This window comes from Delphinus delphis, chromosome 19 (genome assembly GCF_949987515.2).
Source record: "Delphinus delphis chromosome 19, mDelDel1.2, whole genome shotgun sequence".
NCBI classification, from domain to species: domain Eukaryota; kingdom Metazoa; phylum Chordata; class Mammalia; order Artiodactyla; family Delphinidae; genus Delphinus; species Delphinus delphis.
The window spans coordinates 17,685,577-17,711,922 of NC_082701.1; the positions used below are offsets into that span (position 1 = coordinate 17,685,577).

The 26,346-nt window shown below is 51.4% G+C and overlaps 1 protein-coding gene across 1 annotated transcript; it reads right to left on the reverse strand.

The window, feature by feature from the left end:
- Positions 1-17,658: 17,658 nt before the first annotated feature.
- Positions 17,659-26,346, reverse strand: HEXIM2 (HEXIM P-TEFb complex subunit 2). The gene is given in 4 exon segments (XM_059997758.1): positions 17,659-18,648; positions 21,144-21,179; positions 21,181-21,258; positions 22,760-26,346. Coding segments are annotated over 4 exon segments (1,548 nt in total). The 5' UTR covers positions 23,405-26,346; the 3' UTR covers positions 17,659-17,859.

Sequence of the window (26,346 nt, forward strand, 5' to 3'; positions counted from 1 at the left end):
TGCACCCCTCTTGCCCAGATGTAAAGGCCGCACAGCCTGAGGATGTCAGGAAGTCTTCACAAAGAGGGTGTCATTTGAGCACTTGACCAAATTAGTGGGTGGAGGTGGAAAAAGGAATGTGAATGGCCATTCAAACAGAGAGAACAGCATGTGCATATGCAAAGGTCCAGTGGCCACTGGAATGAGGGGCATGGGATTAGAGGGGGGAGGGTGGGAGTCTGGAAGGATCCACAGGCCCAATCCTCAAGGTCCTGGAGGGCATGCTAAGGATATGAGACTTGAGCTGGTGGCTGATGGGGGCAGGAGGGGCAAGAGAGACACGGCCAGCTGGGCACATCAGAAAGAGAAGGAAGAACTGAAGACCAGTTAGGGATTTCAAAACAAAACAGAACAACAGACCAGGAGAGAGAAGCAGAGGGGTGGGGAAGGAGGGAAGACATGGCTTTGATGTAAGGGTGAAAAACAGCTCATGTTTGGGGAGGACATAATGGGGAGATGGTGGGTCACAACAGGGACAAGGACGAAGGAGGAGTCACAGGGGGAGAGAAATAAACAGTTCCATTTGGGATTCCTAGAATCTGAGGGGCATCCACTGGGCCAGACAGGGGGTGGACACTGGACCAGTCCTGCCCTCCTATGTTAGTGAAGAAGAGAGGGGATGTAGACGCCGTGAGAAGGCTGAGCTCTCACAGGGAGGCGAATGAGTCCAGAGACCCATCTGAGGACAAGAACGGGGAGGATGTCCCCACTGGGGTGTGGGGAGGCTACAACAAAGACCAGGACCTGCAGATTTCCCCGGATAAACCACACTTGCAAGGCTGACTCCCAGAGAAGCCAGCAGGCCCAGCCAGCACTCCATCATTTGTTGAGGAGGGAGGATGGGCAGAGACTGGGGAAGCAGGGCCTGGGGGGTGTCAGGGAGGAGGATTAGATTCCAGCCCTGGGAGGAGGTCAAGAGGGTAAGGACTATGAAGACGATTGAGTTGAGCAATCAGGGTGTCCCTAGTAGCCTTCAAAAAGAATAATGCTTTCCATGGGAGCTCTGAATTTCAAGGGCAAGTTTGGCAGCAGGAGGGAGGTGAGGGGAGAAGAGAGGGTCAAAATCTAAGCCAGAGCTTCCCTGGTGGTGCAGTGGTTGAGAGTCCGCCTGCCTGCCGATGCAGGGGACACGGGTTCGTGCCCCGGGTCCAGGAGGATCCCACATGCCGCGGAGCGGCTGGGCCCGTGAACCATGGCCGCTGAGCCTGCGCGTCCAGAGCCTGTGCTCCGCAACGGGAGGGGTCACAGCAGTAAGAGGCCCGCGTACCGCAAAAAAAAATCTAAGCCAGCCACCAGCAGACAGAAAACACACACACATAATTTATGGTGCCATTCTTAACCTGTGTTGAAAATCTGGTTCAAGTTTTTACAGATAACTCATGGGTTAATCCTTAGAGGTTCAGGAGTTCCACGAACTCCTTAAGGTGGAGAATCCCACCTCAAGAACATAAAATATTGCTTACGTAGTATTCTCTCCCAGGGTGTGTAGATTGAATCTACCCCTAAGGAAACAGCAGACGAACCCCAAATGAGGAACACTCAATTAAAAGAAGAAAAGGCAGGGCGGTCTACTCTGAAAAAATGTCACAAAAGATGAAAAAAGATAAGGAATTGTTCCAGATTAAAGAAGCTTAAGAAACATGACAGTTGTATGCAATCCATAATCCTGGTTTGGATCGTACACTAGAGGGAAAAAAATACTCTAAAGGACCCTATTGAATCAATTGGTAAAATTGGAATATGAACAGTAAATTAGATGAAAGTATTGTATCAACTTGAAATTTCCCAAAGTTGAAAAGAGTGCTTATGCAAGAGAATGTCCTTGTTCTTAGGAAATACCCGCTAAAGTATGTACAGGTAAATGGGCATGACGGTTGCCACTTCTCTCGGTTCAGGGAATAAATAAACAAATATTAAATATATATTTCACAGAGAATAAGAGAGGGAGCAATTGGGACAAAATTTTAACAATTGGTGAATCTGGGTAAGGCGTATATGAAGGATCTTTGTATCTTATTGCAGCTCTTCTGTAAGCTTAAAATTTTTCCAAATAAAAACTTTTAAAAAACAAAAAAAAACTCTACCCAAACCAGGAGCCTCCTGAGGTTAGCGCCCATTATCCTGCTCTTTTGCTCCAACGCTGACCTTGGGCTGGCCCAGGGCGGACCCTCGGTCGGTGTCCTGGGTGTACAGGGCAGCATTAGGGCCGGGGACGGCGACCCGAAGAGACGAGGCACGCCGCTGGGGGACACGCCTCGGCCGCGACATTTTCTGATCCGACAGCTGGTGCGCTCGGTCGCCAATCCAGCCAGGAGTGACTCACCCGCTGGGCTCCCTGGGCGGAGGGGAAGCCCCGCCCCGCAGGGAGGGGCCCGGCCAGCAGGTGTCGCTGTTGAGCCAGCGCTGGCAGAACCTGGCAGGGGCTCAGGCGGCACCTGGAGAGGGTCAGCCGTGGGGTGTTTTCCAGAACCCAGCCCACTGGGGTCTGTAAACAGCCTCGCACACCCTTGCTCCCCCTACATCCTTGCACTTCCCACTCCGGGGGCCTCAGCTTCCCCGCACCCCCTCCCCCACCTTGGATGTCCTAAAGGCAATTCTCTTGGTTGACGCCCGGTGGAGGAGGGGAGGGGATAAGCAGGAACAGGCTTCAGTCCTTGGCCCTAGAATCCGAGCAGCAAATTAATCCTCCCCTTTTCTCTGCCCCATCTCCCTCTCCTCCTCCTCTTCTCCCCCTTTCACTCCCCTCCCCCTCCTCCTTTTCCCAATTGAGCGGCCCCAGGGCTTTCAAAACTTGTGCACCCCGTCAGCCCACCCCCAGCCTCCCTGGGCCTTTCTCCAGGAGTTGTTTTTCCTAGACTCCAGCTCCTTCTGCTGGGTCCAGGGATCAGGATGGAGATGGAGAGGGGGTGACAGGGTGCTGAGGTGGGTGGAGAGATGCCCTGATGCCCAGTGAGGTTATTTTTTCCTGTGTGGAAGGGAGTTGCTCTCACAGCCCTTCTGCAGTAGAGGGGGCTGGGGTGGGCATTCAGAGGTCTCCCCTGCCTGGGAGGTGGAGCTTGCCCTTTACTCCCACTCTTCCCCGGCACTCCCAGACTCGGGGTGAAAGGGGCCTAGAGAGGTCATTTGGTCCATCCCTCTGGCTGCAGGAAGGACCATTTAACTGTGTGAAGTTCTCCAAATCCTGTGTGATCACTAAGGCCTACAAGAGCCCTTCACTGAGCACCAGCTCTGTGCGAGGTACAAGGAGTCTTAGCTAATGCCAGCACTTTAAATCCGCCCTCACAACCAAAAAAAAATCCTCACTAGGACCACTGGAGACGGGCACTATTACTCTAAGTTGGCTTGTCCAGGGATCCACTTCAATCCAGTGCTCCACTGTGACTCTTCCTGACTCTCCCAGTGGGGTTGATCTCATTCAGCTTTGGGGTGACCCCTGCACCTCACATGATGTCTCAGTTACTGCAGTTGTCTTCCTGGGTCCCCCCACCCGTGCCAGAGCGGGTTCCAGACCACTTGATGGGAGACAGTGAAACCTGGGAGCCCTGCTCTTGTCCTCACTATGTGGCCTTAAGGAAGTTCCTTCATTTCTTCAAGTTCAGTTTTCTCATCTATAAAACAGGGCTAATGGCAGTACCCTCCGCATGAGGTTGATGTGACAGTAAAATAAGAAAATGCATAGAAAGTGCTTAGCACAGTAAATTTAACTTAAAAAAAGAAGCCCTTCCCCACCAGAATGGCTAAAATGAAAAGAGCAGACACCAAGTGTTGGCCAAGGATGTGGAGCAAAGGAACTCTCATACTCAGTTGGTAGAAGTGGAAAACCATTTAGCAGTTGCTGTCAAAGCTAATTGTATGCATACAGTACGACCCAGCACTTTCACTCCTAGATATATGCCCCAGAGGAATGTGTGCACATGGGCACTAAAAGATATGTAAGATAATTTCCATAGCAGCACTCATCATAATCCACGCAAAACTGGAGACAACCCAAATGCACAGCAGCAGCAGAATGAATTCATGCATTTTAGGATATTCATGCAATGGAATACTATACAGCAATGAAAAATGATCACCTGCTCCTCATAGCAACATAGATAAATCTCACGGACATAATGTTGGTGGGAAGAAACCGAGCACAGAAAAGGTACATATAGCATGTTTATTTTCACAGAAGGTCCCAAAACAGCCAACTTGTCTATGTTAGAGGTCAGGATAGAGGTTGCCCTTGGTGATTAAAAGCGAGGCTTGGGGAGATCTGGGGTGCTGGTAGTGTCCTGTTTCTTTATTGGGTGTGGTTACACAGGTGTATTGACCTTATGAAAATTCATTAAGCTGTACAAATGAGTTATGCACCTGTTTGAATAAATGTTATACTTCAATAAAAAGTATACACTAAGATAGAAAAGACAAATGAATTGAGCTACTTGTATCCCATCAATAAATCTGAAAACATTTTTGTGCAAAGACCACATTATGAAAAGATTTGGGTCGTATGATTCATAGAAATTTTTAAAGCACCTAACACTACATTTTGTTTAAGCATACATACCCAGGTTGTACAAATAACAGACATGCAGGGGGATGATAAACCCCAAATGCAGAACAGAGGCTCCATTTTAGGGGGAGACAGGGGACTCAGTTATGCACAAGGGACCTCAAATGTTTTTCTAGCTTTTTTTCAGAAGCTAGGTTGTTCTTATCGTGGGTGTTCATTTTATTATTCTGTATCCTTTATACTTTTCTGATTGCCTGACATATTTAAAAGTACCCCTCAGCGTTAAAAAAGGAAAACAAAAGTGTGTGTGGGGGGGGAATTGTGTCTTATTTATCTTTGTCTTTCTGGTGACAATCTAGTGCCTGGCACTCAACAAATGTCGGTGAATGAAAGATCACTTGGCCAGTAAAATCGTCGGAGCCAAAGTTCAATGTCAGGTCTCCCCACGCCAAATCCCAAGTCCAGGGCACACCCCACACACTGTTCCCCAGCCTTCAAGTCCGGGGAGGCTGGGAGGGAACAGCCATAATGCAGGCCCCAGCCTCACTCAGCACTCTCTGTATCTGAGATGAATTACAGAATTACTGAATTACAGGGTACAGAGAAGGAACAAAACGGCTTCATTAATCGGAACTCTGCAAATTCAGAATCTGGTGGCCTAAATTTCTGCGAATCATACTGCCAAAATCTTTTAATAACTTGCTGTTTATCCGAAACCTTTTAAGATTTATCTGTACGGTTGTTCAATTTTTTTTTTTTTTTTTTTGTATTAGTGCATTTAATCTCTCCATGGAACAGAAAAAGGGGGCTTTCTAAGCCAAGGTTTGACCAAAACAGGATTGTGGGTCATATCTGACGCATGCAAGAGAATAAACAAACAGCCTTCAGCACATTAATTCTTTGTGTGTGAAGAGATGCCGCTAATTGCAGATGCGTTTTATCTGTTTGTTAGGCCCCTTGTGGAATGTAGACTCTTGAGAAAAGCACTTCTCACCACTCAAAACCCACCGAAGCATGCCCAGCCCTGAGAGGGTCTTCTAGGAATGCAAACAAGCGGCTGCCTCTACAGCAATCAGCAGAGTTTAACTGCCTGATGAACACAGGGGAGGGGGTTATTTTTAAGGAAGAGAAATAGGTCCTACCTACTCCTGTGGGAGACTGATTATTCACTTACCTCCAGAGCTAACAGTTTTTGAAGGGTTGTGAGTGACACTGGTGGCGGCCAGAGCTGGGAGAAGCCCGTCTTGTCATCCATCACATCATCACACACCTGTCTGCACAGCAGATGTCTCCCCCTCACTGATGTGCCTTCCAGCACGGTCTCTGCTTGGTAACATAGATGAAGGCAGTGCCACGCTGTACTTGATGGGGAAAAAGATGACGATTCTCTTCCAAAACTCTCATTCAGACTTTCCATTCAGACTGCCTTCTTGCCACCAGCACCCCCGACCAAGGCAGGCTGCGATCAGTTAAACAGTTACTAATTCACTCAGTTACCAATTTAAATTTAATAGGGGGACTTCCCCGGCGGTCCAGTGGTTCAAACTCCGTGCTTCCACTGCAGGGAGCACGGGTTCCATCCCTGGTTTGGGAATTAAGATCCCACGTGCCAGGCGGTGGGCTAAAAAAAAAAAAAGAGAAAGAGAGAGAAAACAAATTAATAAGGAATTTCCTGGTTGCCTAGTGGTTAGAATTTTGGGCTTTCACTTCTGTGGCCTGGGTTCAATCCCTGGTTGGGGAAATGAGATCTCGCGAGATGTGCGGCGCCACCAAATAAATAAATTAATAAATTTACTAAATTCCCCATTTGTGCCACCCACCATGTTAGATGCAGGGGTGACAAAGATGACTAAGAGGGTCACTACCCTTAGGATCTCAGAGTGAAGCTAACAGCTCACTGTGAGTCCATGTAATTAGGGCAATGACAGAGGGAATTACGGAAGTGAGGTCCCTGAGGAGGGCGGGGCTGCCTGCTACCTCCCAAACAACCTCCTCCCCCACCCGTACCCAGCTTGCCATCGTGCCCAACACCCGCTTGCCAAACTCCTTCCTCCGAGCCTTTGCCCTGCCGTTCTCTCTGATAGTGATGCCCTTTCCCACCCCCACCTGACTGCAAGCCCCTGCTCCTCCCCCAGGATTCAGCTCAAAATAAGCCCTAAATTCAGGTGGGTGGTTCATCTGGGAGGATGCGATCAGGGAGGAAAACCCTAGGGATTCTTTTTAATGTTTTATTTCCTAAGGAGGAGGTTCAGTCTATCATCCTATATACCTTTCTGTGTCTAAAATATTTCATCGGAATGTATTCTCTTTTTTTTAAATACATTTATTTATTTTATTTATTTATTTATTTTTGACTGTGTTGGGTCTTCGTTGCTGCGCTCCGGCTTTCTCTAGTTGTGACGAATGGGGGCTACTCTTCATTGTGGTGCGCAGGCTTCTCATTGCAGTGGCTTCTCTTGCTACGGAGCATGGGCTTTAGGCGCATGGGCTTCAGTAGTTGCAGCACGCGAGCTCAGTAGTTGTGGCTCCCGGGCTTAGTTGCTCCGCGACATGTGGGATCTTCCCAGACCGAGCTCCAACCCGTGTCGTCTGCATTGGCAGGCGGATTCTCAACCACTGCACCACGAGGGAAGCCCCGGAATGTATTTTCAAAAGAGAGTCAGTTCAGGGACTTCCCTGGTGGCACAGTGGTTAAGAATCCACCTAACATGAATAAAGACGCAGAACAGGAACAAAGACGCAGAGGTAGAGAGTGGACTTGAGGACACGGGGAGAGGGAAGGGTAAGCTGGGACGAAGTGAGAGAGTGGCATGGACTTATAAATACTACCAGATGTAAAATAGATAGCCGGTGGGAAGCAGCCGCATAGCCTGCGGAGATCAGCCGCATAGGGAGATCAGCTCAGTGCTTTGTGACAACCTAGAAGGGTGTGATAGGGAGGGTGGGAGGGAGACCCAAGAGGGAGGAGATATGGGGATATATGTTTATGTATAGCTGATTCACTTTATTATACAGCAGAAACTAACACACCACTGTAAAGCAGTTATACTCCAATAAAGATGTTAAAAATAAATAAATAAAAGAATCCGCTTGCCAGTGAAGGGGACACAGGTTCGAGCCCTGGTCCAGAAAGATCCCACATACCACGGAGCAACTAAGCCCGTGCACCAGAACTACGGAGCCTGCGCTCTGGAGCCCGCGAGCCACAGCTACTGAAGCCCGCGTGCCTAGAGCCCGAGCTCCGCAACAAGAGAAGCCACCGCAATGAGAAGCCTACGCACCGCGATGAAGAGTAGCCCCCACTTGCCACAACTAGAGAAAGCCCGCGTGCAGCAACGAAGACCCAACACAGCCAAAAATAAATAAATAAATAAATTTATTTTTTAAAAAAAGAGTCAGTTCAAGCTACACCTCCACCTTGATCCCCACCTCCTGCTATGTTTCCTTGTCAAGAATCAAACTCAAAAATCCCTTACTGTCAGTCAAAAGCAATGTTGTGTTTCTAAAGATGTGTGGAAATGACTGTCGTCAATCTAGGATCCTGGTTCCCTTTAGGGTATGGAATGCAGTTGAGGAGGGATTGCTGCTGGGGCTTCAACAATAATAGCAATACTGCTATTTCCTTAACTGGGTGGTGAGGTGTTTGTTTTATGTCTAAAATATTATGTAATAAATTAAACATTTAAAAAAGCAACTGTGTCCAGAGTGAGATGGACAAGAAGACAGCAGGAAGGGAGAAAGAGCTTTAGAGAAGTTCAATAAGAAAGAACAGAGGTGACTTGCTCTCTGCTAGGCATGGAGGGCACATTGAGAAATCAGGTTTGACTGCTGGTGCGGAGCAGAGGGCAGAGAAAAAGGCACGAGGCTGCATCTCGCTGTAGTGAGCCATGTGGTGGTGGCTAAGAGCATGGACGCTGGAACTGGACCATCTGGGTTTAAGTCCCGGTGCAACCTCTTATCAGCCCATGACATTGGGTAACTGACTTCAATTTCCTCATCTTGAAAAATGCTTGAGGGGATCAAGTGTGTGATGTAGTGTGTGACACTTGCACTGGTTGGAATCTAGCAATTGCTGAATATTGTCATTACTGGCATTACTACTGCTTAGTCACGTGACCCTGAACAAGTCACTCCAAAACTCAGTCTCCCCATCTGTGAAGTGGGGACCTCGTCATATCGCCCAAAGAAACTCACGTGAATGAAAGCGCTTTGAACACTCAAGTGTGATTCACCAACAAGAGTTAGTAATAAATAAGAAGCTGTAGGGGAAAAAAGACAACAAGAGAAGGTGAGCTCCATGAGGGCAGGAGCTGTGTCCATCACTGTGCTACCCCCCAGTGCCTGGCACAGTGCCTGGCACAGCACAGACACCTACTATTATGAACTGACTTGTGTCCCCCGCCTACAAAAAATATATGCTGAAGTCCAAACCCCAATACCTCAAAATGTAACCTTATTTGGAAATAAGGCCTTTACATAGGTAAATCAAGTTAAAATGAGGTTATCAGGGTGAGCTCTAATCCAACAAGACTAGTGTCCTTATAAAAGGGGGAAATTTGGGGCTTCCCTGGTGGCGCAGTGGTTGAGAGTCCGCCTGCCGATGCAGGGGACACGGGTTTGTGCCCCGGTCCGGGAGGATCCCACATGCCGCGGAGCAGCGGGGCCCATGAGCCATGGCCGCTGAGCCTGCGCGTCTGGAGCCTGTGCTCCGCAACGGGAGAGGCCGCAACGGTGAGAGGCCCACGTACCGCAAAACAAAAAAAAAAGGGGGAAATTTGGACACAGAGACAGACACACAGAGAGGGAAGACAAAGAATCAGAGAGATGCATCTACACGCCGAGGAATGCCAAAGATTGCCAGCAAACCTCCAGAACCTAAGAAGAGGCAAGGAAACTTCTTCCCCTGCCGGGGTCCCCAACTACACCCCCCCTCCCCGCCCCATACCGGTCTGAGGCCTATTAGGAAACAGGCTGCACAGCAGGAAGTGAGGGGTGGGCAAGTGAGCGAAGTTTCATCTGCCGCTCCTCATTGCTCGCATCACCACCTGACCCATGCCCCCTGACCATGCAAAAACTGTCTTCCACGAAACCAGTCCCTAGTGCCAGAAACGTTGGGGACTGCTACCCTACAGGTCTCAGAGGGAGCACGGCCTGCCTACACCTTGGCTTCAGACTGCTAACCTCCAGAACTGTGAGACGTTACAGTCTCAAGCCACTCAGTTCATGACTTTGTTATGGCAGCCCTAGAAGACTAACGCAGCCAGTAAATATCTGTTGGATGAAAAAATGGTGCTTCTGGTGAGAGACGGCGTCTCTTCACCAGCAGAGGAGGACGTATGTGTCCAGAGAGGTGACGGGGAAGGTGCCTCTCCTACTCTGCAGTGGGTGGGGAGCAGCAGTGGACAGAATAAGGCAGAATTGAACCTGAGTAGTCCCATGCCAGAGTCTGTGCTCTTCACCTCTGCACTGGAGAAGCCCAGCTGGTCCTAGAGAACCCTCCTTGCCCAGCCTCCTAGTGGCCTCCTCCCTCCCTACCTCTGCTCTGGGTAAGCAAGGAAAAATGGGACAGGAGATAATCAAGAAGGCACTAAAAAGGGAAGCAAGGATAGCATATGATCCTGAAACTTCAGGCGGACTCATACACAACACTTGCTCACAGACGGATGCCAGTAGCAGAAGGCCGGGTAATCCCCAGTCCAGAGCTCCCACCCCAGCCCCGCCCAGATGGGGCAGAATCGTCATCGCACACAAACCACAAGTGGTTGTGCCGCTGTGGCCATGAGGCAATGATTCTCTGCCAGGCAGAATTTCAGAATCTGATTGCTGAAGGGGCCCTCAGCGTGTTTTCTGGTCTCACTTCCTGCCTTTCCTCATGAGCTCTGGCACATCCAGTGATGGAGGCTGCGAGTCTCCAGGGACAGTTTGGACCCTCCACTGATTGGTGGAAATTCCTCCTTGCTCTTTAACCTGAGCTCTGCCCATCCCCTGGTCTGCCCTTCAAGGCTCCCCAAACACCCTGACACCCTGACTCACTGCTGGCGTCTGCCCACTGGAGGTCATGCCATCTTGGAGTCTCCTAGGGATGTGGACAGATGCCAGGCACCTACACACCTGGCCAAGGCAAGCTGGGCAGAGAGAACATTCGGAACTCTTAGAACTCTAGTTCTCAGCCCTGGCTGAACCTGCACTTTACGCCCACACCCCACCCCAGCACCAAGCCTTTAAAATTCCAATGACTGGGAGTTCCCTGGGGGGTCCAGTGGTTAAGGCACAGAGCTTCCACTGCAGGGGGAGAAGTTTGATGGGATCCTGGGATCTAAGATCCTGCAAACCACGTGGTGTGGCCAAAAAAAAAAAAAGGTTAAAGAACATAAGAGAGGGACTTCCCTGGTGGCACAGTTGTTAAGAATCCACCTGCCAATGCAGGGGACACAGATTCCAGCCCTGATCCGGGAAGATCCCATGTGCCGTGGAGCAACTAAGCCCATGTGCCACAACTACTGAGCCCGCACTCTAGAGCCCACGACCCACGACTACTGAGCCCGTGAGCCACAACTACTGAAGCCCATGCACCTAGAGCCCGGGCTCTGCAACAAGAGAAGCCACCGCAATGAGAAGCCTGTGCACCACAATGAAGAGTAGCCCCCACGTGCAGCAACAAAGACCCAAAGCAGCCAAAAATAAATAAATAAATGAATTTATTAAAAAAAAAAAAAGAATGTAAGAAAGAGTCACAGATTTAGAAAGATATTTAATTCAGCCTAAAGACAGGATATTGAACTAGGTAACATCTAGAACTCTCTCACATGCTTCCTTCCACGATACCTATATCTGTGTCTATATCTGCATATCTATCTATATCTTTATATATAGATACATAAAGATATGCTTTGGGGAGGGTATCTGGACATACTGCCTTTTTTTTTTTTTTTTTTTTTTTTTGCGGTGCGCGGGCCTCTCACTGTTGTGGCCTCTCCCGTTGCGGGGCACAGTCTCCGGACGCGCAGGCTCAGCGGCCATGGCTCACGGTCCCAGCCGCTCTGCGGCATGTGGGATCTTCCCGGACCGGGGCATGAACCCACATCCCCTGCATCGGCAGGCAGTGGACATACTGCTTTTAAATGTACTCTAGAAAAATTTTAAATCTAAGAATATCCAGGAATTTTTAGTAAAAGAAGGGTAAGGAGAGACAATAGAGCTATCAGATATTAAAGCGTATTAAGTAGCGATAAGAATTTTTTAATGTGATTAGTTTATCAATAAATGAGATAGATTTAAAATTAGTGGAATAGAAAACTCACAAATGCATTTGTGAAGGTAGTTTTTGACAAGCATGGAATTTCAAATCGTGATGAAAAGACTTTTTCAATAGTGTTAAGATTTGGGGAATTCATGCGGAAGGTTAAAAAAAGGCGTCTAGCATCTGAAGCCCAGGGGAGGAGGGGGGAGAGGCAGCTGAGGAAGGGGAGCTGAGAAGGATCCTGGAAGTGGGGTGAATCCAGGGAGGGGTGTTGCCTGTGGCTACAAACACAGTTGATGTGGATTACAAGTGAGGACAGTTGGACGAGGGGCCCAGAGGAAAAGATCCTGTTTATCAAAGGCCCAAGAGGGAAATGGCTGAGGCTGGGACGGAGAAGCCAAGGAAGGGAAGTCCAGCCAGAGAGGACAGTGGGGCTGAGGGCACAACAGTAAGAGAGGATGCTGGCCAGTTGGGCAGCCACAGGGCTTGGTTCCGGGCACGGCTGTGAGAAATCCGGCAGCTTCCCTGTGTCCAAGTCCTCACACTATGGTAAAGGAGTCTGAATGGCTGACTGGGTGTGTGTGGGCCTAAGGAGAACCCCAAGGAGGGTGCTGGAAGGATCAGGAGCCAGGACAGACTATAGACCCCCAAAGACCCCTTTCCCTTCCTTCTCCGTGTAACCTTGGGCTGTGGCCGCGGTAGGCTCTGGACACGCTCATCACGTCTCCTCACAACTTAGTCTCCTTGGGAACTTCCTCTCAGAGCCACTGGAGTGGGGTAGGGATGGGGCAGGGGAGGGGGCCCATCCTGGTTGTCCTGAGGCAGGAGACAGCAGGTGCCCAGGGGGCTGATCTGGGCGTTTCCATCTTGGATGGGGTCCCGGGAGGATCTCTGGGGCAGGTGGTCTCTGGAATGTCCATGCTCACAGGCAGCCTGGACACAGTGGCCAACTGGGGAGCCAGCTGTTCAGTCTGTCCGCTGCCAGGCCAGGCCTATGCAGTCCCCTCCCTCCCCTGGGTCCACAAAGTCCTTTTTGCTTGCGGGGCAGGGGTGGACGTTCAGCCATGGAGAAATGGGTGAACTGAGCTCTGCTGAAAGCAGCAATAACATCTCCTTCTCTAGGGGAGAGGGGAGCCACGCTTTCTCACTCCCGCCTGCCTTAAAGGCTCAGGGTGCAGGCAGCCCCTCAGTCCCCACAGAAGCTGTCCTCCTAAGGAGGCCAGTGGAGGACAAAGATGAGGTAAGGGGGGGTGAGGGGAGCTCCCAAGAACCACCTTGGAATGGAGCTATTCACTTCAGGGCTATGCAAGGCTCCGCAAAGTAGTAAAATGTATGGCTGCTTCCAGTTGAGAGCACTTCCCACACGGCTGGCGCTTTGCTAAGCCCTTAACTTCCTTCATCTCTTTGAAAACAGGAGAACACAGTGGTCAAGAGCTCGAATACAATCAGATAGCACCAGCTGCTACCCCAGTGAAGCAGGAGTTGTGGGACCTTGGGCAAGTTTCTCAACCTCTCTGAGCCGAAGTTTCCTCATCTCATGCCTCTGACCCCAAACCCCACGATACTAATCACACAGTCTCCTGGGGCCACCTTCAGTGCCTGGACCCGGCAGCAAGGAGCCAAGAGTATTAAAGAGGAAGGTTTTTTGTTTTTCTTTTTTGCGGTACGCGGGCGCCTCACCGTTGTGGCCTCTCCCGCCGCAGAGCACAGGCTCCGGACGCGCAAGCTCAGCGGCCACGGCCCACAGGCCCAGCCGCTCCGCAGCAGGTGGGATCTTCCCGGGCCAGGGCACGAACCCGCGTTCCCTGCATCGGCAGGCGGACTCTCAACAACTGCGCCACCAGGGAAGCCCAAAGAGGAAGATTTTTCAGGCCCGGCATCACAATCCCAGACAGAAGCTCCCAGCAGGGGTAAGCCCTTGGAGGGCCCAGGATCCTGGCCTGAAGCCCCCCCAGCCCCGTTGAACAGGGGAGGGGAGGCTCCTGAGTTAGAAGCAGAACTGGGATGGATCACAGGGCTCGGGACTCCTGGTCCACCGTTCCCTTCACAGAAGGCCCTCAGGGAATCTGTGCTTTTCGGTATACAGGCCCCAGAAGACGAGTCTTTCCCTCTTGTCTCTACCACCGGAATACCCAGAATAAGTAAAACCATACAGACAGACGCAGGTTGATGGCTGCCTGGGCAGAAATGGGGACGGCGCTTCCTTTTGGGTTGATAATGTTTGGAACTAGACGGAGGTGGCAGTTGTACCCATTGTGAAGGTACTAAACGCCACTGAATTGTTCACTTTAAAATGGTTGATTTTATGTTACGTGAATTTCACCTCAATTGAAAATAAGGGTACCTGGGGAATTCCCTGGCCGTCCAGTGGTCAGGACTCTGCGCTTTCACGGCCAGGGGCGCGGGTTCGATCCCTGGTCGGGGGAACTAAGATCCCGCAAGCCGCTGGGGCACGGCAAAAAAATAAAGAAAGAAAAAAAAGAAAAAAGGGTACCTGTAGATAAGAGATTACAGGAAGAAGAGTGGGCAAGTGCCAAAGGGGGAAGGGAAGGAGAGCCTGATGTGAGGGAGGAAGGAGGACGTCGTTGCAGAAACAGGGGAGTTGGAGGTGGGGGAAAGGCTTGAGGGGGGCGGTTTCCTAGGCTGCAGGGGAGGGTGGCCTGGAGGATGCAGCTGGTTGAGGAAGCAGAGTTTGATCCCATGAACTTGGGAGCCCTTGCCCTTTAGAGGAAGGAGGGAGAACCAGGAGGGGGAGCGGGGCAGGCGCTTTTAGCCTGCGAGCCGTTTGCTTCCTCTCAGACTTTAGACTGGATGCTCCCGGGGGTGGGGGCAGGGACCTCATCTTCTTAAATGCTTTTAATTTTCAGAGCAGAGCATCATCAAGGTAGGCAGTTCCTTTAGAAATCCTGGCACCAATGGAATGAAATCGAACACATTAAGCAGCAGGAAGAGCACCCACCACCCTCCCACAGCGGGGAAGTGAGGACAGCACTGAGCTGCGTGTGGGTGCCACCTCCGGGCAGCAGGGGGGCTGCGGAGACCTCCCAGGGCTGAGGGGCCACCTGTCACCCCCTTGCAGGCCCCAGAGCCCCCAGAGGACAGCACCCACCGGGGGTCTAGGATGGGGGGGAAGGGATTGGCTGAGCACCGTGGGCTCCTTTGTCAGACCCAGGAAGGAGAGAGGGGGCAGCTACAGGAAGTAAGGGGGGGGAGAGGTGCTCCCTCCGGAAACTCTCCAGCCACTTCCCTCCCCTCCGGCTCCCACAGCTCCTGCACATGCTCAGTGTGCCCTCGAATTGGGTTGGCTGGGGGAGGGCCTTGACTGGCATCCCCACTTAAAGGGCCAGTGCCATCCTTGCCCGCGCCCAACGGGGCGCAATGGGAACTGGCCACCCTCTTCACTCATACCGAACTACTTCACCTCAGACCCCCTTCCCCACGTCCTGGCAGCTCCTCCCGCCGCCTCAGCTGCTCTGTGCACCCCATCACCTCTCATTCTCTGACCCCACTGCAGGCAGGGACTGTCCACTGGACACAGGGGTGTCCACCTGGGGTGGGGAAGAAAGGAGGATCCCAGACCAGGGTACGAAATCCCTCCTGGGAACTACCTGCCTCTCTGGGCCTCCCTCCCCCGGCCCAGCTGACCGAGATGGTCCTGGAAAGCAAATGGCCATGAGGGAATGAGGCACTGAGCATCTGCTCTGGAAAGGCCTGGGGAGAAAAGGGGAGTGTGTCTAAGCCCGGTTTCCCCAGCAGATAGGGTGGTGAAGGCTGTAAACTGGAGCTTCCTCACTGAGGTGGGGTCCCAGGACCAGGCAGCTCGAGAGGGAAAAGCAAAAAGAACCCACATCTGGCCACCGGGGCTGAGCTGGCCCTCCCCAGTGCCGATCCCCGAGTCACGCCAGCTGTACCCTGGGTTCTGGGTACTGAGGTCAGGGACCCAGGTGGGGGGAAGGAGGTGGCACTGACTCTTCACTGATCCCTCTCGGCCCCTCCTGACACTCTCCCATCCCACACCCTTCTGCTCTGGTTTTGTTTTTGTTTTGCTCCTCTGTTTTCTTGCCCCATCCTGGGCCCCACCAGCCTTGGGAAAATGAACCCACCTCAGTGTGACCCTGACCCAGAGCCCTTCAGCCATTGTGTGTGTGTGTGTGTGTGTGTGTCTGTCTGTCTGTCTGTCTGTTGGGGTTGCAGCAGCTTTTCTCTTTCCAGGCTCCTCAGCTCCTTGACCAAGAAAGGCCAAGCTCCTCACCTCTCCCCTCCCCCGTGTGCAGCTCCTGCCTGCTCAGGGATACACCTCCAGCACCCTCTCCCTCGACGCTGCACCCACAGCCCTCCCCCACACTCCGGCAGCCCTCTGGAATCTCCTCTCCCCTCCTAGTTACTTTTACACACGCGCGCGCGCGCGCCTCCGGGTAAACAACCTTGTCCTGGCCCTGGCCCTCCCCTCTCCCTCCAGCTCCACGCTGAGGAATGCAGCAGCTGGGAGGCTGCCTGCACCCTGCCCAGGGGCCTTCAGGTCCCTGGCTAGCACCCCACAGGGGAAGGCCGGCCTAGGGCCAGCTTTCCTGGAATCCAAAAGCCGCTTCCTCTCTGAGCCTTGGGTTTTCCATCTGCAAAGTGGGGACAATCTTTCCTCTAGCCCTTCCTGACAGAGGTGTGTGGGATCAAAGGGGAGGGGGCTAGGACTCCCAGCCAGGGTTGGGTGGGGGGAGACCCCAAAGATGGGAGATTTTGCTCTCTTAAAACCCATCCCTTCCTAGGATCCGTTCTGGCCTTACTTCGCTGTAGAAGACGCTGGAGAGGTCTGGGTGTGACAGGGCAGAAATGAAAGTTGTCCTGGCAACACACAGGATTTTTCAACATTTCCATCCCAGCGGCTCCCAGGCCTGAGCCCTTCTCTCGCCCAGTGTGGCCTGTCAAGATGAGCTCTCCTGGAACCGAGGTTAGGCCGGGCCCGCCAGGCCTCTGCCCCTCCCTGTGCACGGTGGCAGAGCCAATACAGGCTCACTGGTGAGTTGACTAACTTCCCCTCCACCACCGCAGCCTGACACTCCGCAGCACAAGAACAAGAGACAAGGTGTCTGGGGAGAGGTGGGTCTGCGTGTGAGGGGCGTGTGAGCTCGCTTCAGAGCCCAAGACTGCTGGTGGGTTGGTGGCATATCCGGGCTGACTCAGCTCTCTATCAGACAGACAGGTGAGGGGCTCACCTCAGAGGGAATTAACCACACAGGTGATTAGGCTAAAAGCAGCAGGATGGCACCCCGAAGGCCAAGCCTCCGGCTCTGCTAAGGATCGATCCCCTGTCCATCCAGCCTTGGGCTTATTTTCCATCAGGAGAAAAGTCCCCTTGAGCGCTTACTTGTAAGCGCTCTTCTAGGAGGTCAGGGGGCAAACCTAACCTCCTGCCCAACCCCCAGCTGGGTGATGGGAGGCTGTCAAGCACAGAGAGACACAAGGCACCCAGACCTTGTCCAGCCCAGCCGTCTACACTGTGGGAAGGACAGGGAAAATACAGGGAGCCTGGGAACAAACCCTGAAGAAACCCCTGTACTTGGGCCTAGCCCTCTCCCCTCCCGGGGGAGTTCCCAGGTCCTCACAGCGATCTTGCATCTTAAGTCAGGCTCTGGCTGAACCTGGTGACTCCTGACTGAGACCCCTCCCGCCTCTGCCTTCCCCTCTCTAAAACCTTCAGAGCAGTCTGATGGCCCCCAGATACGTGGAGCAGATTTCAGGCACTCTGGAGACGCTGAGAAGCCCCCGATGCAGGGGTCTGCTGTCCTCCCAGGCTGGGGGCAGCCCCAGGCCTCTCTGCGATGGAAGTGCTTTGATTCTCAGAGCAGCCCTAGTGAAATCAATGCTAGCCACTCCCAAGTGATCTCACCAAAATCATTTAATTCCTTTGTGAAAAATAAGATGACATCAAAGAACAAACTGTGGAAACGACAAGATGGAAGCCGGAACCTAAATTAGCTGTTCTCAGGGGGCGCAGAGGTGCTGAGACCTGCCTCCTTGAGACTCGGCTGGCCTGAGTGTGTACAAAACGGGACCTTCTCCTTGGGTCAGCCTGGATGGGGGGGCACCCCTAGGTGCCCCGCTCCCCACCACGGCGGCCACCTTCTCGGTTCCACATCTCATTCTCCTGCCGAAGCCGCTGGTTCTCCGTCCGGAGCCTCTCTACCTCGGCGGCCAGCTCCTCCACCTGGCGACAGGGCTGCTGGCTGGTGCAGCCCCGCAGCTGCTGCAGCCTCCTCGTCTCCTCCTCGGCCTGCGACAGCCGCCGCTCCAGATCCAGGTAGTCGCGCACCAGCTCCTGCTTGCTACGGCCCTGCAGGCTCTCAGTGTGGTAGCGCTCATAGGCCTCGGAGAAATCCCTCTGCTGGAACTCCCCATGGGCTCGGCCCCTCGAGTCGCTGTCCCCGGCCTCACTCTCCCCACTGGAGCCTGGGTGGGAGGCCCCTTGGGGCACATCCAGGTTGGGCTCCTCGGGGTCTCTGTCGTTCATCAGGAACTGGGTGGTATTGTAGGGCGCCACGGGCTGGCCTTTGGCGAACATCTCCTCTCGGACCCGGGAGGCCCGCTGGCTCTGCCTCTCATCCCGCTGTTGCTTCTCGGCCCAGCTCAGCTCCAGGTAGGGCCGCCAGTGCCGCTTGCGCTTTGAAGGCCGCCGGCGGTGCTTCTTCCGCGCCAGGACGGCCTCCACTGAGCAGCGCCCTGGGCTCTGGGCCCGGGGACCCCTACCGTTCCAGCCTAGGCCACTGCCGGGAGGATCTTCCTCCTCTGAGTGGCTCTCCACCCGGGGTGTCAGGGGCAGGGAACCTCCAGGGTCATGAGGCTCGGGGGATGTTTTGGGGCTCCCAGGAACACGAGAGGTCTAAAGAGAGAGGAAAATGGAGGACAGATCACAGATGGCCCGTCCCATGGTACAATCCTCTGTTCATCCAGCCTGAAGCCGACCTGCCTACACCCAGCTCACTTGGTCCCTCTCTAGCCTCGCACCTTCTACAACCATTTGTCTGTTTCTGGGCTTACCTGTCTGCTGTCTGTCCCCCAACCCTCCCCAAGCAAACTCATGGTGAGAGCCAGAATCTTGCCTGTGTATTTCACTCTGTAATTTCAACGCCTGAAACAGCACCTGGCACAGAGCAGACATTCAATACTCTTTGAAATGGGATGGGAAGCGGCTCCTGATATATTATTGGTTGATCAGAAGCCCAAACGGCGCTTGCTCTTCCCTCTTCCTAGAAAGCTTATCTTTCAGACAGAGCTGGTTTCCTTGCAAGTGGCCTGTACAGTCCCCCAGAGCCCCCCATTCAGAAAAGCCCCACGCCTTGCTTAATGCTCTGCTGTCATTGTCTTGAACTTCTTAGTAATTTTTGAATCAAGAGCCCTTTGCACTGACCCCACAAATCATGTTGCCAATCCTGCTTCCAGCTACTTGCATAACTGATTCTTTTTCATCCTTTAGGGTTAAGTTCCAATGTCAGCTCTTCAGAGAGGCCCTCCCTGACCACCCTATCTAAGTAGCCCCCATTCCCCTTCCCGGTGACTCCCTGTCATGTGACAGTTAATGTCCCACTTAGCATTTAGCACATTACCATTTACCACTTGTCTTTCTCCTAGAAGAATGTGTCGTGTCTGTTCAGCTCACCACTGTGTCGCTAAGCATGGCCCAAGGTGAGTGTTCAATAAATATATGTTAAATGACATAAGCCCAGAAGTGGGGGGGGGATCCAAAAGATATTGGAACATGACACTCTCGCTTCTGTCATTCTAGGGTGAATGGAGTGTATTTATTCCAGGCAAGTTGGTATCACTCTTCTACATGAGCGGCAGGAAAGCACTAGGGAGAGGAAGGGCCAATCTCCAGTCTGTAGCCCAGAGAATTCTACACCTTATCTAAGAGGCGGAAAGGATTCTGTCAAGCGTGCGTGTGTTCAGGGCATCTGTTTATCTCTGCCGTGGTGAGGGTGGAAGTACTGAGTCTGGGGGAGGAGAATGAATTGCTGGAAGTTTGTGGTTTGGGGAATTCTAATAATAACCACCACCACTGGCACAGTGTTTTATAATGTTCAACACGGTTCAGAGACATCTGAGCATGGGTCTACACGAGTGTAGGGAGTGTACTGGGGGGTGCACGCAGCCCTGTTTAAGAGTCTACACGAGTGTAGGGGGTGTACTGGGGGGTGCATGCAGCCCTGTTTAAGAGTCTACTCGAGCGTAGGGAGTGTACTGGGGGGTGCACGCAGCCCTGTTTAAGAGCTGGAGGTGTGTTAACGTGCGTTTTGGAGACCCCAAAGTTCTCTTCATAATTTGGGATGGGGTACGTTGGAGTGTGTGTACGTGTGTGTTGTTTGTTGTGTTGTATTGTTACTTTACCTGCAGGGAGAATGTCATAAAGTAACAATACAATCAAGAGTGACAGGCCTTGTCACCACCAGTGTCTTGGGCCAACTGAGAAGACCTTCTGCCCCACCCAGGAAGAGGCAAGGCCACTGGAAGTCCGAGGCAAGGGGGCTTGCTTCGGTGCGCACAGTCATTCACCCGTTCCCAGCCCCCCACCCAAGCCAGCCCTGCCCCTCAGCCCCACATGCTGTCTCCCTCCTGAAGGCTTGTCCCCTTTCCACCATCACCACTATTGCAGATAAGCTGTGTGATCCCGGGTGAGTCATCTGCCCTCTCTGAACCTTCAGGCCCTGACATGCCATGAACTCCAAATTAAATAAATCTGGAAAATTTACTGGAAGTAGCTAGGTAGGGTGGATCAGAGGACTAGAGTTCCCTTCTTACCTACAGGGAGCTGTGGACTAGGGGAGAAGAATGGGCAAGGTGGGGGCCGGTGAGAGAGAGCATAGGGTGGGAGGGTTTGGGCTCCTGTTGCCAGATCAGAAGGTGACGTTCTCTGAGGGCATGCATTAGATGTTCTCTGATACAATCTGTCTCTCCCCTCTCTCCTGGGTGATTTCCTACCCCCTAACCTCCATCCTAAATTATGAACCGATGGCTCAAACTCTTCTCCCTGCTTCAGACTTGGTTCACAGCCTAGACAAAATGCAAGGCAGTGTTTAAGACGCTAAGTTTAAACCCTGGGTCTTCTGCTTGCTGGCTGCATGATTCTAGAAAAGGCATGTCAGCTCTCAGAACATCAGCTTCTTTGAAATGGAAATAGTAATTTCTACCCTGAATGGCTACTAGGATTTCATGAGATAGCGCAGAATTAAATCTGCCATATTGCTCAGCGCGTAGTGGGGACTCATTTAAAAATACTGGTTTTCCAAATCCACTAACACATCTGAGACAAGAAGCCGGGATCCCAGTTGGCAGGGCCCATGCGCAGGGCACTCAGGTGGTTGGGACAATGGGGCTTACCTTGGCCTCCTCCAGGGCTGCTGGTGACTCTGTGTTAACAGTTGGTCTGGTTTGGAGTAGCCACCTTCTTCTGTTCCAAATCTTTCAGCAGATGCCTTTTAACTAGTGACACCTGCTTTAAATAATAGAAATCTAAGTCCCGAGGGAGAATTTTCAGGAAGACTCTGGCTACCCAGCAAATTTTTACCAAGTCAGCGGCAGCCATTTTGTAGCACCAGACCTGCACACCCTCATTTTCAAATGAAGGGCCGCCTCCAGCCTGGTTTTCACACCTAACGCCAGCAAGGGGTCAAATGGAGATTAAGGGGCCATCTCCCCAGTCCTGTTCCTCAGGCCCCAGGCCAGGGCTTACATCCTATACTCTTCTCCTGAAACTCACTGAGGCAGGCTGGCAGTTAGGAAGCTAGGCCTAAGCTTTGTTCCCCCAGCAACCAAAGAGGGGAAAAGACTGCCTGGGGAGGCGAAGACACAGCAATGACCTGGACAGGCTGGGAGTGGAGTGGGTCGGTGGCTCCGACAAGCCCGAGGAGGAGTCCTTTCCCCACTGCCTCCAGCGGCCCCAACCTTGACTGCAGGCCCCCACCTCCTCCCCAGGCTGGGCTCCAGAAGTCATCACCTCAAAACACACGACTGGGCCCAGCCTGGGGCTGAGGCCTTTTCACCTACAGGGCCTGGCCTGCCTCCCTCCTTCTTCTCAGGATGGGAAACGGAGGAAAGGGTAAGAAGTCTTCGCACTACAGGCAGCTGGGAGGGAAACCCAACAGGGATAAGGAAGGATTCCTTGGAAGAGGGGAAATGATCCGGGAAGGAGATTTTGCAAAGGCGGAACTGACCTATTTGCTGTCAGGGGCTATGCACAGGACTACATCTGTGTGTCTTTCTGTGCGACCGCCTGTCTGCAATTCCCAACGGCTCAGCCCTACCTCTTGCTGCAGTTGCTGCAGCTCTGGTCAAGCCGCTCAGGCACTGAGGTTGGGGGGAGGCCCCCCACCCCGTCCTGGCAGCGCGGTGCCTGCTGGGGATTGTAGTTCTTCTAGCTAGGGAAGGCGGATCAAGATCCTGTAATTTCAACAGACACACAGAAAACTCTAAAACCCATCTACCCTTGCGCGAATGGCGTCCCGCGCTCACCGATGCCCCTTTGATTGGTCCACTCGCCTGCCAATATTCCCTTTTTCGTCAACGATTAGCTGTGCGGAAGCACAATCCAACCGCCTCTCCGAGCTCAATTAAAGAGTTCATTGATGGCGTTAATCTTTACTGGGCAGAAAACAGATCCGGCTGAGAGGGGAGGGGCTTGGACGCGGAGGGATCCTCGGCCCTAGAGGAAGGCGACGAGAAGGATCGGTGGCCGCCGCCGCCATTTTGGGCTGGGAGGAGGCAGCGGAGGGACTCGCTGCGCAGTGAGAGCACCCCATGGGGGGTGGTCCGGGCGCGGGGAGAGGCCGGGCCGAGTGGGCTGCCTGAAGTGGCGGCGCCGGGAGACGGCGGGGGGTGGGACCGGGGACCGCGGGGGGGTGAAGGTTGGAGTCTCTCTGGCCGGGCCCGGTCCTCAAACCATCCCGGCAGCCCCGCAGCCTCGCCTCTCACAGAGGGCGGGGTTCTTGGGTAATTACCGCGTATTTCCCGAGACCCCAGCTGAGTAGAGACCGGGTGAAATGACTCTCCTTTGCTCTTTCCACGGGGGCGCAGATCCCGATGCCGAGCTCCGCTAAGTTCTTTCCCCACCCCCATGCGGCCTGGGTATAGCGGCGAGGCCCGGCGTAGCGGGAACCCCCACTTCGATGGGCGCCGCGGGGGCGGGTGGAGGTCGCAGCTCCGACTGCGCGTTCCTCTGGCGTGGCAGTCAGCTGGAGACTCCGAGGGCAGAGAGCCAGGTGCACCCACCATCTCCCCCCGTACACCAAGGCCATCCCGCGGCCAGGGCTGTGATCAGGAACAGCCTTCTTCCTACTGTAGCAACCACTAATTCTCCCCAGGGACCAGCTAGATCGGGGCACGTGGAAATCTCTGAGCGCTCTTGCCCTCGAGATCTCTCCTGTCCAGCCCCGATTCTCTGAACGACCTGACCTCGCACGTCGCCAGCCGCTTTGGGAAACTCCAAAAGTGTGCTGTTCCACGTCTCTTGAAAGTTTACACCAAAGGGGTTTGCGCTTTTGCCCTTTGCAGAGTTGGGACACAAAACAACTTGGAGTCGCCACGGTTCTGGGAATAAACATGGAGTGGCCCATTTCGGATGCTTCAGGAACATCTGTTTGCATTTTGAAATCTGAGCCATAACTTTTACCAAAACTTTTGGAGATGGCCGCCCTCCTAAAGGAAAAAACGAACTAAGTCCAACGTAGTCTTTATAAGGCTACAAATTCTTTCCAGTTTAAAGAACTTTTCTCCCACAGACGAAACAAAATGGGGGAGTATTTTGCCACTGGTGCATTGTTACTAGGGAATCTCTATTTTGAAATAACAAGTAATTGAAAGTCACTTCTGTGGATCCCAGATGGCCACCAAAATAGAAATTGCAATTTTGAGCTACTTCATATATGTGGCGTTTGGGGGAGCAGGGGAAACCTACTTTGAGAAAATAAACACTCAACCGTATAGCTGTAGCAGCTTCTTAAGGATTGAAGTTTGATGTGAAATTCTTTTCTTGAATTGCAGATGAAACCATTTTGTTTCTTACTGCTTGAAATCTAAATTCAGAGAGATTCATAGGTCAGGGGTAGCTTAATGTTGTTGCTAAAAGGTCAGTTGAAATTATGCCTAGGTAGACTCGGAATTAGGAGAGTGACTGGGCGGTGAGCTTTATCTTAGAGGGTACCTTGTGATGCGTCTCATTGCTGATTACAGATGGTCAAATCGTTCCGAAGCATTTGGCCTTAATAGCAAAGTTTCTTCAGAACTGAAGCCCTGTTCCTCCTATTAATAAAGTGATTTTTTTTTTTTAAGTTGTAAGAGTGACAGTTCCATAGCTTTAACTGTTTTCTCCCTTTGCCCCCCATATGTTCTCAGAGAAAGTCTTAGAACTGGATTGCAAAAATACGATCACCTTTGACTCAGGTTAATCTAAAATTTGAACCACTTATCCTAAATAAAGCTTCAGGACACTTGATTCATGCTGTGGGTTGACTTGGCTTATGTCATGTTCACTTCACACTGTTGTTCAGATCAAGAGAATATGCCAGTTAGGAAAAGCTGACACTAACTTGGTAGGAGTTAAATAGTTATAGCTGAAAGGGGCTTTAAAGATTATCTTTGTGGTTCCTCTGTCAAGAATTTAATGGCGGAGGATCTCAGACTGTGATTTATCCTCCGTTGTGAAGTAATCTATAGTTAAACCTTTGGAAGCTACTAAGTGGAGAATACTGTACCAGGTGCAGAAATTTGGTACTTGTTTTTAAAGATGAAAGTTTATCATATTTAAGGTTGACCCATAAGCTTTTCCTTTCCTTGATAAGAGAAGTTGGGAGTAAAATCAGTTCATTTAATGGTCCCTTGGTTATCTACTGAGCAAAACACAGCACTGGAAGTTAGGAACTCCCAGGTTCTATTTCTGTGTGTGCTACCACAGATTTGGTTGATTTGGCTAGAGGCCAAATCCTGAAGATGAGGCCAAACTGGCCGTTTTGTTGCTGAGTCTATTGTTGTCTAACTTTCGACTAGACCTTCAACTTCCTCCTCAGCTCTCCTCTTTCAGATGAGTTGCTCTGTGGTTTATGACAAACCCTATATGCCTCAGTTTCCTAATTTGAAAATGGTATCAATGCAGCCTCCCTCATAAATACCTTCAGTAACTACTCTTCAGTGGCCATGTAAACATTTACTTGCTCTAACTTCGTTACTTGGAAACTTTAGGACTTCTGCTTCAAAGGTTATTTAGGGCATTTGGGAGGCCTACCTTACCAAAGTGTGGCCTTGGTTGCCATGGGCCATCCAAATAGGTTGAACGAGGGTCAGTCTCAGGGTACCAAGCAGTTGTTACCGCAAGTCCTGGATGTTTTACGTCTGCCTGATGGCCACCTCCTGGGAGTAGTGGCTATGCGTGAGCAGCGTTCATTGACAGAGGTAGGAGTAGTTCTTTGCAGCAGTCCTCCTCTTCAGGATGAAGATACTTGCTTCTGAACTATTTGATTTCCAGTTAGTTTTTTACTTTGTTTAGCCCTCACCATCCTCTTTGCCTTTTCTCTTTTTAAATTCAAACGTTTGCTCTTTTAAATGCACTTTTAGTAAGACCCAGAGAGGAGGGTAGAACTAACCTCCTAGACATTCCCCTCCATCCTCTGGTTGGTCTTCTGCCTTTGACTGAAAGTCGTCCTGGAGTTATCCAGGTCTGCAGAATTGCGTGCTTAAAGCCAACTTCAGAACTTCAAATCTTCTCTGACGCTCTGGAGTTTAGGACAAATTCTACTCGGTAGTTTACGAGGGCAGTGATGCTGTCATTTTCTCAAATTCTTGTGCATGGAACACTCTACAGTTCCTACATTTTCCTTCAGGAATATCCTTTTTGATCACCGTAGATCCAGGGCTTTTTAACACTTCACACACAGTCAGTGGATGTATCAAATAGAATATGCCTTCAGATGAGGGTTTACAATACGCTTCTGAATTTTTGCTCTTTTTGGAAAATTTTAAGCCAGATGTAACTGCTCTTGGTGCTGTATTGAGGGAAAGAATCACACTAGCTGTTTCAGGAGGCTTGCCAACAGTTCCTGGTACCAGCTCAACCATTTGAAAGAATTTTGTTGGTGTGCAGAAGTTTGTTAGTAAACTACTAGGATTATTCCTGCTGTTACCCATGTTACATCATTTGTCATAATTGGACTGCCTCTAAGTAAAGCCCAAGAAAAACTTCATTCAGGAGGATTTGTGAGAGCTGTGTTATTGATCTGTCTGAAACCAGCCTTTGTTTTTTCAACAAGAAATGAAATGAGGTTGTATGCTTTCCAGCATTCAAGGACAACTGGCAGAAATTGGCCAAATCGTGAATCTTTGCCACCTAGACCATATATTTTGTCTTACTTACAGAGTATGACTATTACCCTTTGGTAAGCAGATCCCACTCTTCAGGGCCTGAATTTGACATTTTCTTTTAAAAATTAGTTTTTATTTCTAGCAACAACCATTTACACTTTACACGAGAAAGGATAGTGGAATTTTATTCCAATAATCTTGCTTGAGAAATGTGAAAAATCATTTAAAAGAACTC